Source organism: Pinus tabuliformis, chromosome 6 (genome assembly GCF_031772625.1).
Source record: "Pinus tabuliformis cultivar Carrire ecotype Pingquan chromosome 6, CPIR1, whole genome shotgun sequence".
NCBI lineage: Eukaryota > Viridiplantae > Streptophyta > Pinopsida > Pinales > Pinaceae > Pinus > Pinus tabuliformis.
Window position 1 is genome coordinate 212,317,237 of NC_142292.1, and position 15,249 is coordinate 212,332,485.

A 15,249-nucleotide genomic window follows, 5' to 3' on the forward strand; every position below is an offset into this window, starting at 1 on the left:
GAGATGAAAGATAATGATCATTTCAAGAGCGTCTCTGAAATAAATCCCATTTTTCATGATATAGAAGTCACTGGAATTAAAGTAGATTTACAGCTTACAACTTTTATAAAAGTCTTTTACCCTGTCTATTCACATTATTTGGAATCTCTCCAAGCTAGTGGGTAGTTAAAAGACATTACATTTGGTAGACTTGTAAACAAACTAGTAGAGACAGAAAATGCCTTTGGGAAGAAAGAGCCCCCAACTAACATTAATGTAGAAACTTTGTGCCTTGCATAAAAGGATCAGAAGTATCATGTTGAAAATTCTAGAGGTGATAAAAGTAATAAAGACCATGTTAGGAGAAATTATAGAGGCATGGGAGGCAAAAGTAATCAGGGAGACAAACAACAAAGAAATTTTAATGATAAACCAACTATCAAAAGTTTTAGGTAAAATTGGTCATACTACTGTAAACTGTAAAATCCCTTGGGAGAAAGTCAGTGAAAGGAGAGAACAGTGGAATGAAAAGAAAGATCAATTACCACCAGGTAAGGGAAAATCATCAAATTTTTCACATTACATTGTTGCTCATTGTAATTTTAATATTAATGATGTTTTCAACACTGCATTTTCTTCATGGTGAGATAGTTGGATTTTGGATTTTGGAGCCACTTGTCATATGACATTTAGGCAGTGATTTTTTTGAAACTTTTAGTGATGATATTGATGGTGTTATTTACTTTGCTGACAAGTCTCAAATTAAACCATCCGACATTGGGTCTATTCGTTTGAAAATACCGAATTTTGCAGATTATGTTCTACATGATGTACTTTATATTCCACAGTTTCAACGAAATTTGATGTCTCTTATCCATATTTGGTAGTAGGGGCATTCTATTCATAAATTTGATGGCATCATCAAGATAAGAAGAGCATCTAATCATGCAGTTGTTATGACCGATGTGGAAGAAGGTACGCTTTTAAAATTAAATGATACTTTATCTACTAATTCTCGTGAAAGTTCTGCTCTTTTGGCGCAACAAAGTGATATCTTGTCTCTCGGCTTGTTATGGCATACTCGATTTGGTCACATCAATTATGGCAGCATCAAAATTATGAAAAAGCAAGGTATTAAAGGTCTTCCTATAGTTCCAAGAAAGATTACACCTTGTGATGCTTGTATTTTGGGAAAACATTGTAAACAACATTTTCATAGTTCTTCTTTTAGAGCTTCACGAAAATTAGGTCTTATACATTCAAATTTATGTGGACCTATGCCTGTTGCAACTGCCAATGGAAATAAATATGTGCTGACATTTATTGATGATTACTCGAGAATGTGTTGAGTGTATTTGTTGAAGGATAAGTCACAAGTGTTTGAAGTTTTTAAAACTTTTCATTTGATGATTAAAACTGAAACTCAGCAGAATATAGGAATTCTCAGAACTGATAATGGTGACGAGTATACTTCTCATTCTTTTGAAAAATATTTGAAGGACAATGGAATCAAACATCAAACTACCATACCTTATAATACACAACAGATTGGCATCGTAGAACAAATGAATAGAACTTTGCTTAATATGATTAGATCTATGATGTTTTTTAAGAATGTGAAATTGATGTTTTTGGGCGAAGCAATTCTTTGTGAAGCTTATATTAGAAATCATTGTCCTTCTTCTGTTATTAACAACATGACTCCTTTTGAACTTTGGTATGAGAGACTCCCAACTGTTCAACAGTTAAGATTTTTTGGATCAAAATGGCATGCTTTGATTCCTAAGCAACAACGAAATAAATTGGGAGCAAGAAGTCAAAAATGTATATTTTGGATTATTCTAGTACTTCCAAAGCATACGTATTGTATGATGAAGAAAATAAAAAGTTCATTCTTTCCAGAGATGTTATTTTTCTTGAATTAGATAAAAGATAATTCCACTGTTGATATGCAACTGACTCATTTGGAGAAATTTGCATCTAAAAAGTTCTATTTTGAATATGATAATGATGTTCCACATACTGAAGGGGGTGTTTCCATTTTGGATTAGTCTGTGGTTTTTCCATATTTGACTCATGAGAATGATGAAGATGTTACTGCTAAAGAAAATTTGGAGGATAGTGTTGTTTCTGCAGGGTCAGAAAGTGTCCCTGAAGAACCTGTACTTTTGGATGAGCAACCATCACAGCCACTTCAACAACCTTTACGAAGATCTACACGTGCTCAAAAAGTTCCAAGCAAGTATGATGATTTTGAAACAAGAATGTATTCTAAAGGTGATTCAGGTAATGGTTCTCATGACTGTGAATTCAGTCATTGTACAATTAGCGAACCTAGTTGTTTTGAAGACGCTGCTAATTGTGATGAATGGAAGGATGCAATGAAAAAGGAATATGATGCGCTTATGGAATTTGGAGGTTAGTGGATCCTCTTGCAAGTGTCAAACCTATTAGTTGCAAATGGGTGTATAAGATCAAATACAAGGCAGATGGTTCGCTTGATAAATACAAGGCAAGGCTTGTAGCAAAAAGTTACGCTCAGAAGGAAGGTGTTGGCTACACACACATTTGCTCCTATTTGATCTGGATGATGTAACTCTTTTTGTTAAGAAAATTGGAAAGTCAGTTGTATATTTGGTTGTGTATGTAGATGATTTGATGATCACAAGAAACAATGATGACTATACAACGTCTGTTAAAAGAGAATTATTGAAAGTTTTTGACATGACAGATTTGGGGTTATTACATTATTATTTAGGGATTGAAGTTAATCAAAAAGCCAAATACATTTTCATTTCTCAAAAAATATATATTGGACAGCTATTGGAAAGATTTGGAATGCATGATTGTAATCCTGTCGCTACACTTATGGAGCAAAATTTGAAGCTTACTTCCACTGAATGAAGTATGTTTGAAGATCCAACAAAGTACAAGCAACTTGTTGGAAGTTTGAATTTTCTAACTACTACTTGACCTAACATAACTTTTGTTGTAGGGATACTTTCCAGGTTCATGCATCAGCCATGTGAAGGTCATTGGAATGCAACAAAGCGAGTGCTCAAGTATTTGAAAGACACTCAAACATATGGCATCAAATATTCCAAAGTTGCAGATTTCCATCTCACCAGCTATTCAAATTTTGATTTTGATGGAGATAAGGAGAATGGAGTCTCTACTTCTGGTTATTTGATGAGTCTTGGATCAGCAGCCATCAGTTGGAGATCACGCAAGAAATATGTTCCTGTTGATTCTACCACCGAAGCCGAATATGTTGCAACAGCTCAAGCTACAAAAGAAATCATTGGCTTCGCAAAATACTTGAAGACTTGCAGGAGAAACAAAAGGATTCAACTCCACTGCTCGTTGACAACTCTTCTGCAATTTAGTTGGCCAAGAATCCCAAGTTTCATGATCGAATAAAGCATATTAACACCAAATATCACTTGATTCGACACTATGTAGAGGCCAAAGTTATTCATCTGACACATTTTCCTACTTCATAACAGATCACAGAGATATTTACAAAGCCACTAGGACGTAAAAAGTTTGAAAAGTTTAGAATGTTACTCGGCATGTCAGATGTTCCTTCAGATTAAGGGGGGAATGTTAACTAATCCTTCGGGATTGTTATTTTACAATATGAAATTAGTTTTACATTCTGTTTTTACAATTAATAACTTACCGAGCCACAATTGTCTCGTACTTAGATTGCACATGTATAAATAAGTAATTTTATTATTCATACGATGCTCTTTCATTGTGGAGTTTGTTTGGGCTTGTACATGGACAATATCAGTTAAAGAAGCATATGCATATATCACAAAGGGGTAGAGATCACTAATCATCATTTCATGGTTACCACCACTGTGATGTTGGGAAGTCCCCTGAAATTGGAGTGTTTCATGTGATTGGTTTTGGACAATCGAATTCTCACATCAGAGAACCTTATTAAAAGAGGTTTCCAAGGGCCTAGCATATGTTGTTTGTGTGGAAGGGAGAATGAAGAGGTGGTGCACCTTTTTCTTGTAAATTTGCAGTTTCAATATGGAAAGAGGTATTTAAGTCTCTCACCTTACAAGCAGATGTGGATAGACCTTCCATCAACTTGTGTCTCTCGTAGTGGTTTGAGGGACAAAAAGAGTTCAGTTCGCTCCTATTCTATATGTATTGGGGAATACGGAGGTGCATTAATGACACCATTTTGGACCATGTTGTCCCTGATGTGAGGTTTGTTAGCTTGAAGAATGTGGCATACTTTCAGGAGATCGAGCCTTGGAGGTCAAAGCCACAAAGCAGATCTTGTCATTGCAAGGTTATTGAGTCATCCTCACTGGTGGGCTTTTATGATGGTGCGTCCTCAGAAGGGATATGCGGGTGTGGGACATATATAGTCTTGAATACTGGCCAATCCTATAGTTTCTTCTGGCATGGTGTGAGGGTTCTAACAATAGGGCATAATTATTAACTCTTTGGAGTATCATGCGGTGTGCTTATTGGCTGGCTATTGAGGAGTTCATAGTTTTTGGCTACTCTAAATCAATTATTGAGTGCAATTGAGTGGGCACAGGGTCTCTCTTCATTTCGCATGCCTTCCCTTCATCATTGGTAGCAACAAATTTGAGCCCTACCGGAGTCGTTCAAGAGCATCACTTTCTCCCGTAGATTCAGACAGCAGAACATGGTAGCAGACCACCCACCTCTCTAAGCGGGGTAGATGTGCTCCGCTGGGTGAAACTTGTTTCATCTCCTTCGTCGATGGATCTTCCTGCGGCTCCTGGAGTTTAAAGTTCTAAAGATTAGTGGTGGTTTTTTTCCTTTTCTGCTTTGGCTGCGATTTCGGTCCACCCTTGACTGTAGGCTCTTTTTGGTTTCTTTGTCTTCAGACTATGTTTTGTAAATGTAACCAGTTTTTTTCTCTGTTTTTGGTATTTAGTTATCAGTTGGCAAATATCTAGAATTGTGAAGTCTTTATGTGTTTCTGGTCTCTCCCAGTTTGGGAGTTAAATGGTGATGCCTCTCTTGCATTACTTGTTTTTCTTCCCTCCTAGAGTTTCTTTTTGTTTCCCGAAGAATTTGGGGATCAACAGACTTGTAGAGAATGTAGCTACTTTTCTTTCTAATGAAAGATGGCCCATTTTTTCTTTTGAAAAAAAAATTGCACTCATTTTCGTAGGGATAATCACTTTCTGCATATTTCATTGGACTGTGTATTAGTGGTTATCCGGGTAGTCATTTAAATGAAAGCAGAATTATTTAGAAAAGCCTAGCTACAACAGAAGCGGTTATCCTGGTCGTAGATCCTTATATTTTAAGCGAAAGAAATATTTTTTTGGAGAGCCTAGTTACATAATTTTCTGTATAATTTATCTCCAGAGTTATTTAGAAGAGCCTAGCTACACCAGAAGTGGTGATCCTGGGGGTCATATATTTTAAACGAACAAAATATTATTTGGTAGAACGTTACAGAATTTTCTGTGTAATTTATCTCCAAAACTAGTAACTCAATTGGACGTATTATCGCGCACAATGGAGATCGCTACTCCACTGCTATGGAGTGGTAATTGGTATATATTATGAAGCACATGGGAAATTTAGTGGAACATTTTAAATAATCTTACATGATTTTTTTTAACCCTAACAAATCAGCTAGCATATACAAACAAAATTGAAATAACCATCCATAATAATTTAAGATGAGACAAAATTAATTTATTTTACAATATGAAATTAGTTTTACATTCTGTTTTTACAATTAATAACTTACCGAGCCACAATTGTCTCGTACTTAGATTGCACATGTATAAATAAGTAATTTTATTATTCATACGATGCTCTTTCATTGTGGAGTTTGTTTGGGCTTGTACATGGACAATATCAGTTAAAGAAGCATATGCATATATCACAAAGGGGTAGAGATCACTAATCATCATTTCATGGTTACCACCACTGTGATGTTGGGAAGTCCCCTGAAATTGGAGTGTTTCATGTGATTGGTTTTGGACAATCGAATTCTCACATCAGAGAACCTTATTAAAAGAGGTTTCCAAGGGCCTAGCATATGTTGTTTGTGTGGAAGGGAGAATGAAGAGGTGGTGCACCTTTTTCTTGTAAATTTGCAGTTTCAATATGGAAAGAGGTATTTAAGTCTCTCACCTTACAAGCAGATGTGGATAGACCTTCCATCAACTTGTGTCTCTCGTAGTGGTTTGAGGGACAAAAAGAGTTCAGTTCGCTCCTATTCTATATGTATTGGGGAATATGGAGGTGCATTAATGACACCATTTTGGACCATGTTGTCCCTGATGTGAGGTTTGTTAGCTTGAAGAATGTGGCATACTTTCAGGAGATCAAGCCTTGGAGGTCAAAGCCACAAAGCAGATCTTGTCATTGCGAGGTTATTGAGTCATCCTCGCTGGTGGGCTTTTATGATGGTGCGTCCTCAGAAGGGATATGCGGATGTGGGACATATATAGTCTTGAATACTGGCCAATCCTATAGTTTCCTCTGGCATGGGGTGAGGGTTCTAACAATAGGGCGTAATTATTAACTCTTTGGAGTATCGTGCGGTGTGCTTATTGGCTGGCTATTGAGGAGTTCATAGTTTTTGGTTACTCTAAATCAATTATTGAGTGCAATTGAGTGGGCACAGGGTCTCTCTTCATTTCGCATGCCTTCCCTTCATCATTGGAAGCAACAAATTTGAGCCCTACTGGAGTCGTTCAAGAGCATCACTTTCTCTCGTAGATTCCGACAGCAGAACATGGTCGCAGACCACCCACCTCTCTAAGCGGGGTAGATGTGCTCCGCTGGGTGAAACTTGTTTCATCTCCTTCGTCGATGGATCTTCCTGCAGCTCCTGGAGTTTAAAGTTCTAAAGATTAGTGGTGGTTTTTTTCCTTTTCTGCTTTGGCTGCGATTTCGGTCCACCCTTGACTGTAGGCTCTTTTTGGTTTCTTTGTCTTCAGACTATGTTTTGTAAATGTAACCAGTTTTTTTTCTCTGTTTTTGGTATTTAGTTATCAGTTGGCAAATATCAAGAATTGTGAAGTCCTTATGTGTTTCTGGTCTCTTCCAGTTTGAGAGTTAAATGGTGATGCCTCTCTTGCATTACTTGTTTTTCTTCCCTCCTAGAGTTTCTTTTTGTTTCCCGAATAATTTGGGGATCCACAGACTTGTAGAGAATGTAGCTATTTTTGTTTCTAATGAAAGATGGCCCATTTTTTCTTTTGAAAAAAAAAATGCACTCATTTTCATGGGGATAATCACTTTCTGCATATTTCATTGGACTGTGTATTAGTGGTTATCCGGTTAGTCATTTAAATGAAAGCAGAATTATTTAGAAAAGCCTAGCTACAACAGAAGTGGTTATCCTGGTCGTAGATCCTTATATTTTAAGCGAAAGAAATATTTTTTGGGAGAGCCTAGTTACATAATTTTCTGTATAATTTATCTCCAGAGTTATTTAGAAGAGCCTAGCTACACCAGAAGTGGTGATACAGGTAGTCATATATTTTAAACGAACGAAATATTATTTGGTAGAACGGTACAGAATTTTCTGTGTAATTTATCTCCAAAACTAATAACTCAATTGGACGTATTCTCGCGCACAATGGAGATCGCTACTCCACTGCTATGGAGTGGTAATTGGTATATATTATGAAGCACATGGGAAATTTAGTGGAACATTTTAAATAATCTTACATGATTTTTTTTTAACCCTAACAAATCAGTTAGCATATACAAACAAAATTGAAATAACCATCCATAATAATTTAAGATGAGACAAAATTAAAATAACTTTCACACTGGCACCACGCAATTCTGGCATGTTTTTCTCTTTGCTTGCTTTTGTTCTGCCAGGAATTCGATGCGCACTGTGGAAGGATTTTACTAGATTGCAATAATTGCACATTTTCACATGTAGCCTCTGTTTCAAAGACAACGTCATGTTTTTCAAAAACAGAAAAATCGCTTTTCATTTCATTGATTGAAGTACAGTGTTCCAGAGCATAAATCATCAAATTCATAATCAGAGTTGATAGATTCTTGGTTTTAGGTAGCCTGAGCAAGTAAAATATTGGCTAAACAGTCGAGCTAAACACAGAGGATGCACATATGTGCAGTCCAAGATCCAAATATAAGCACAGAGGTTGTTCTCCATCTCAGCCTAAACAGTTGAGCGAAACACAGAGGATGCACATACACATATGTGCAGTCCAAGATCCAAATATAAGCACAGAGGACGCACATATGTACAGTCCGAGATCCAAATTCAAAGCTTGTAGACTAACCATTGCATTGTAATTTCAAGACTCTTGTTTTGACTTATCCATGATATATAATATTGTATCTACGGACCGTCAATATGCTAAGTTAATTTTTTTTTAAATTGAAAACTTTAGAGAGTTGCAAGTAGATATAAATATTCCTACGCTAATCAGACAGATTTGCCCGATCAACAATTACAGCTTGCCCTTCAATAAGAAGCAGATACGCAGGAACAGAGTGAGGATTATAATGAAACCCTTGTAAACACAACAAATATTTGCCATATGAAAACTATTTAAAGTGAATAGTCTTTACATTTACAAAAAATGTGGTACTTCTGACCTGGCTTAAAATTATATTACCTTACCTGAAGATTTTGTCCAGCTGCCTTGCTGTGGGTTTCCTGGCAGTGGGATTTCTAATCTATAAACCATTTAATATGAGAAAGTATTTCAATTCCCTAATTGAGACTCCAGAGAGATACATGAGCAGGCAAAACAAATGTGGTACTTCTGCCCTGGTTTAAAGTTATATTAGCTTACCTGAAGGTTTTGTTGTCAATCTGCCTGCTTGTGGGGTTTCTGATCTAAACCTCCAGAGCAAGACATGAAGAAGAAGATGGGTGGGATGCAGATGGCTGCAGAGGTGTATCAACTGGAAATGGAAATGGAGGAGTGGTAATGTCTACTAGTCCTTCTAACATCTGGACTACTTTGCTAATCGGAGGACGACGAGAAGCATTGAACTGGATGCACCACAGTCCAACTAAACTCAACTTTTTGGCCATTTCTTCATCTTCCTCCGACATCTTTCCTTTTCTCAAATTTCCAAATTCACCCTTTTCCACTCGTTTAAACACCCACTCTGGATAGAAGAATTGGCTTGATCTGCTCTCTTTATTATCAAGGTCAAAGTTCTTCCTTCCTCCCACCATTTCCATAATCAACATTTCATAGCTATAAACGTCGCATCTATCGGTCACAGGTCCATACATTCTTGACCACATCTCTGGGGCAGCGTAGCCTAGTGTTCCTCCATGAGCTCCAGAAACATGACTTTCTTCTCTATTCGTTGTTTTGGCTAGACCAAAATCTGCAACTTTAGGCAAAAAATTTGCATCAAGTAGAACATTGTGGGGTTTTATGTCACAATGTAAGATGCGGTTACTGCAGTCTTCGTGCAGGTATAAAATGCCGCGAGCTGTACCTAGTGCAACTGAATACAACTCTTTCCAATCCAACTTATCTTGGTGGTCTCCATGGATAAACTTGTCCAGAGAGCCATTAACCATGTATTCATACACCAGAGCTCTTTTGGATCCACTGGAACAATAACCCAATAAACACACCAAATTAACGTGGTGGGTCCTTCCTATTGTAGCCACTTCTGCAATGAATTGTTGTTCACTCTGTTTTGATTCATCCAGAATCTTCACAGCTATGAGACGTCCGTTGGGGAGCTTCCCTTTATAAACTGTTCCAAAACCGCCTTTCCCAAGCTTGTCTGCAAAATTGTTTGTATATCTTCTAATGAGAGAATAGGAATATCTGGTGGGTACTTGTGACGAATAATAATTTAAGAAAGTTTCGACTGACGGAGATCCAGAATCGACGGGGTCCATAAACTCTTGAATGCTCTGGTCCTCACTCGCACTCCTCTTACAGCACATTTGACGCCGAACCAATATGCAAGAAACCACTACTATGCTGATCACGGCTAACACTGGAATGGATATCTCTAGACTCAATGTTGAAAAAGGTAATTAGAAAACTGAGTATTAAAAAAATTCAAAGATACCGAATGGATCTGGTTTTAAGTTAAGCAATTTACCTTTTATAGCTTTTGCAGATACAGTCTTTACATTTCCCATTGCTTCACAGAAATGAAACAGAAACAATAGAGTAAGATAACTTCACTTCAGATAAACAGAGACGGGAAAAGAAAATATAGAAACCACTAATAATATAATGAGTGAACATACCCTAAAGTAACTAGAATATGGAAACTGAAAGTCTAGTGTGTTGGTTTAACTAGTGAGTGTGTAAATGTTAACAACTATGTAGTAAATTAATGATGATGGATCACTCTCTTTTGAGTTTTTAATTTGTTTATTGAATTAATTTTTTCATCAAATCAAATGGAAAAGCATTATATTAATTATTGATTTAGTATATTGTGTTTAATATTTTTAATAAATTAATTTTATTTATAAAAAAAAAATTACCATTTACAAAAACACAAATTTGATCATATAAATTAAAATTAAAAACAAATCAATGACAATAATCCAATCATATAATTAAAATTTTAATTGTAATAATAGGAACAACTTACAAATTAATATTAAAAAATTAATAAATCTTTGTATAAAAATTAAATGTCAAGAGTAGAAGAAAGTGAAACCAGAGTAGTGTGGGTGAACATTCCAAATAAAATTCATTTTAAATTTTTGTATAAAAATTAAATGTCAATAGTAGAAGAAAGTAAAACCATAGTAGTGTAGGTGAACATTCCAAATAAAATTCATTTACAAAAATTTAAAATTGATTTTTATGTTTTTTAATGAAATGAAAAAAAAAACACTGGGAGGTTTAGAGTAATATTAACTTTGATGTTTTATTAAAATACTCAACTCATGTTTCATATATTTTAAAAGTCACAAGTTGTATATATTTTAAATTTGGAGTGTAATTCTCATATAATACTATGTTTGTTTGTCGGTTTATATCTTTGTGGGATATTAAAAAATATTTTTTTTATTTTTTTTAAATATTAAATAATATTTAATAAAATAATATATTTAAGTTTTTTATCAATTTGTTAATTTAAAAAATGGTTTTCATTAAAATATTTTTAAATATTAAAAATATATATGTTTAATTTATTTTTAATATAATATAATTATTAAAAAAATATTTGGTGAAATTTTTAATAATTTTTTTTATTTATAATATTATGTTTGAACGATCGTTATTTATGTTAATTGATAAACTTTTTTTTTTCAATTTTTAATTCTTTCTTGAAGATAAATATAAATTCTAACCACACTTTTTTATTTATTTATAATACTATGTTTGAATGATGGTTATTTATATTAATTGATAAACATTTTTTTTTTAAATTTTTAATTCTTTCGTGAAGATAAATATAAATTCTAACCACACTTATTATTTTATTTTGCACATTCATTATTTTGCTCAATGTGTCCAATTACATAGATCATACGTTCTTCTCTCTTTTTTTAGAGTGGCTAAGCAAAGGGACTCGCGGTGAAAGGTTGACTTTTAAGCTATCAATGTACCAATGTTCATATCACAAAAAATCTTTTCCAAAAGCAGCATGAAAAAATTCCCATGCCCCCTTATTTGTTTTTGAAATACGAGGATTTGCTACAAAATGCTATTAGTGTGGAAAATCATTTTGTAAATATTCTTATGACCTTTTATTTGTTTTAAAAAATAAAGATGTGCTCCACAATCCTTAGTATGAAGTAGGATTTTAATAGTTTCAAGAGCTGTTTTGTATATCATTGTATCAGAGAGGTATGTAATTTAATATTCAATAATATATAATATTTGAAAAAAAACTATTGTCAATAATTATTTTATACATGCAAATATGAGATGTAATTTCCTCATTATTCAATATAATAAGTAATATTAAAAAAATATTAATAACCAAAAAAATTAATATTACATATAAATTCAATATCTTTTTTAAATAAAATATATGTTTCTATATAAAAAGGGATTATATATATATGTGTGTTTTTAACCAGAGAGATTTTTTCAAAGTACAAATATTTATATTGTAAAAGTTGGGATTTGATTTTTTTTTTATCCATAATAAATCTATAATTAAAATAAATCTCTGTTGATGTATTTGTTAAACCATTTAGTTTTAATAATTATTTTGATTAATTTTCTTATTATAATAAATTTTAAATTAAAAACAAAAATTCCTAATAAATAGAAGAAAAAAATTACAATTAATTACAATATTAATTTTATTTATTTTTTGGATGAGGGTGATTTCCAGATGACTTAGATGTTTGGAGATTTTGCTCAATAGTTGTTATGACTCATTAGCCCTTTTTGTCTTTTCATATTAATACATGTTAAGTTCTAGGAGAAGCAAACTGTTTTTCTAAATTTCTATTTACAAAATACTCTGAGGTCACTCTTTCTATTTATTTCTTTCTGATAGATATTAATGATTATAATGGTAACTATTATATATTATTATTATTATTAATTAATTAATTTATTATTATTATTATTATTATTATTTTAGGTCTATTAATTTTATTTTTATTTTATTTATTTATATATATATATTTTTAAAGTTCTATTAATTTTTATTTTATTTATTTATTTTTATTATTATTATTATTATTTTTATTTTTTTATTTTTATTTTTTTTACATTCTTGATGATGATGATGATGATGATGATGATGGTTAACATCCGCTGAGACCAAATAATGATCTATCGGACCTAAAAAGACAAATTATTTATTTTGATTTAAGATTTTATTCCTATGCTCAAAAAGCTTGGAGAGAAGCCTCCCGAGTTCACTATAATTTTGGCATTGTAAAAGGCTAGGAAGGTCGGACCTAAAAAGACAAATTATTTATTTTGATTTAAGATTTTATTCCTATGCTCAAAAAGCTTGGAGAGAAGCCTCCCGAGTTCACTATAATTTTGGCATTGTAAAAGGCTAGGAAGGTCAGTGTTGTAACAAAGGTCAGGCTTAATTGAGTTTTATTCATTTTTATTTTTATGTATCTTTTAATTATTTATCCATCTAATTTTAATTTATTAGTAATATATAATTATTTTAACCAACTATCATCCTAAAATTACCTTATATATATATGAAAGTTAGGTCTTTAATCTAACTAATTTTCATTTAATTTACAATTTTTAAGTATTAAATTATACCTTTTAACCAACTAATAACGTAATCACCATATAAAATTATTTCATTTATATATTTTTATATATATTTATCTATTTTTAACTTTTTAGTAATTATAACTAACTATCATACCTTATATATATATTTATATATATATTAGGTCTTTAATCTAACTAATTCCCATTAATTTACATTTTTAAATTATACCTTTTAACTAACTAATAACTTAAACACCATCTAAAATTATCTTTATCTATTTAATTTTAAATTTCTAGTAATATATAGTTACTCTAACTAACTATCATCCTAAATTACCTTATATATATTTATATAGATAGATAGAAGTTAGGTCTTTATCTAATAATTCCCATATAATTTACAATTTTTAATGTTACCTTTTAACTAACTAATACTGTAAACCATCTATAACTATTTCTTTTATATAATTTAAGGTATGATAACTAACTCCCATTAAATTATCAATTTGACTTTTTGACTCCGGTCCGTTGGTCAAAATTAGCCATTGGTCAAGATAGCAGTTGGAGGCTCTGCTCAGACTATTTAGCATGCAACCCTGGATCTGTTTCTTCAACTTATAGTGACGATGAACCACACTGGTTGGTTTGAAACGTGTCGACAAATGTCTATCTTTATGTGATTTACGCCCAAGTTCTACTTTTAACCTCAAAATTCTTAATTTATGTACCTAGGTGAATCATGCAACAAAAACACACAAACCAAAACCCAAAAAACCAAAGGAAAAGTCGCCAGGAATAATACCTCTTACGCATCCGGTGCCTTGAACAAATCCGTTCCCTTGATAGCCATCCTTACAAGAACACCTCACACTGCCTTTTACAGCTACTGCGTGCTGGCAGACAGCATTAGGGTGACAGAGAACATGATCACAGGAGCCCAAAATACCCCACTCCAGCTTCAGCCCATATTCTGCATCTAAACGGGAGGTTGTGGGCGTAAGTACCCAGCTAATGAAACCCTGACACTGCAACTTGGAGAAGTGAGCAAAGTCGTCATCTCCGCGGTGCCATATCGTCTCATTTAGAAGCGGATAGCAGCATGTCCTGCCAAATATGCATTGTTCATTCCTGCTCTGCCTAGGGATATTGCACTTCAACAGACAACCAGTTGTGTTCTTGCAGTCGGAGAACTGCACAAAGTTGCTGACAGAAATTGCATAATTGCTCATGCCTTTCACACTGAAGCCCTTGAGATTCTGCGAACAGGAAGATCGGAGAGGATCGATGATGATCCCATCTGAAGCGAAAGAGAGGACACTATAGTAAAGCTTGTTCAATTCTATCCTCACAGTATCGTTGTTATAGCATTGCAATCTGAATCTGTTCAGCCCACAACGCCATGAATTGACATAAAAAGGGTACGGAATTGACACATTCCCACATATTTCATTGCATTCCCTTTTGCTTCCAGTTATGTTGGAAGCCAAGAAGGCCAGCAAAACGAAGGAGACAACCCTAATGCTCATTTGTCTTGACAGCAATATACATCCAACAACTGTTTTCAGTGCCTCACGGGACAAGAATACAACGGATCCCTCTTTCAGCTTGAGTGCTTTAGTAGTTCACAAGGCGAATACTTATTTTGAAGGCCCGCTATGACCCATATTATGCACCCAATACAATAATAGGTCCCATTTTCAGAATTACCGTTTTGTTGGATCCCAAAATCCAAGAACCCCTGGAATATGCAAGTCCACAACACGTAGAAAAAAGGCAGACAGTATATAATTTTTTAGACTGGAAAACCTATCACCAACGTATATTATTCAATGGGTTTATTCTTTATATTTTGCATATACATATTATATATATGTCTGTTGAAAAATGCAAATTAGGTAAAATTTCAAAGTTGAATTTCTTGCATTTCGGTTCAAATATCTAATGTTTACATGGTGCTGTCCTTGCATTAGGGTCACCAGGAATTATATAAACAAAACACTCAAATCTAGTTTGACTTATGGCCTCACTAAGATAGCGTTTTGATTGAGTGTTAGGATAGTGAAATTTTGAAAGATAAAAGATCAAACCAATTTATTATCTATGG

General features: G+C 33.5%; 2 protein-coding genes across 2 annotated transcripts; both read right to left on the bottom strand.

Annotated features, from left to right (window-relative positions):
* Nucleotides 1-7,594: 7,594 nt before the first annotated feature.
* On the bottom strand, nt 7,595-10,248 carry LOC149258213 (PR5-like receptor kinase). Its single transcript, XM_089371036.1, has 2 exons — nt 10,078-10,248; nt 7,595-9,984 (listed from the first exon to the last, which is right to left on the bottom strand). Exons 1-2 carry the CDS (start codon nt 10,115-10,117, stop codon nt 8,834-8,836), a joined length of 1,191 nt encoding a protein of 396 aa, XP_089227162.1. The 5' UTR covers nt 10,118-10,248; the 3' UTR covers nt 7,595-8,833.
* A 3,634-nt stretch (nt 10,249-13,882) lies between these two features.
* On the bottom strand, nt 13,883-14,676 carry LOC149258214 (probably inactive receptor-like protein kinase At2g46850). The gene has a single exon (XM_089406718.1). It carries the CDS (start codon nt 14,669-14,671, stop codon nt 13,883-13,885), a length of 789 nt encoding a protein of 262 aa, XP_089262844.1. The 5' UTR covers nt 14,672-14,676.
* Between the last annotated feature and the right edge of the window lie 573 nt (nt 14,677-15,249).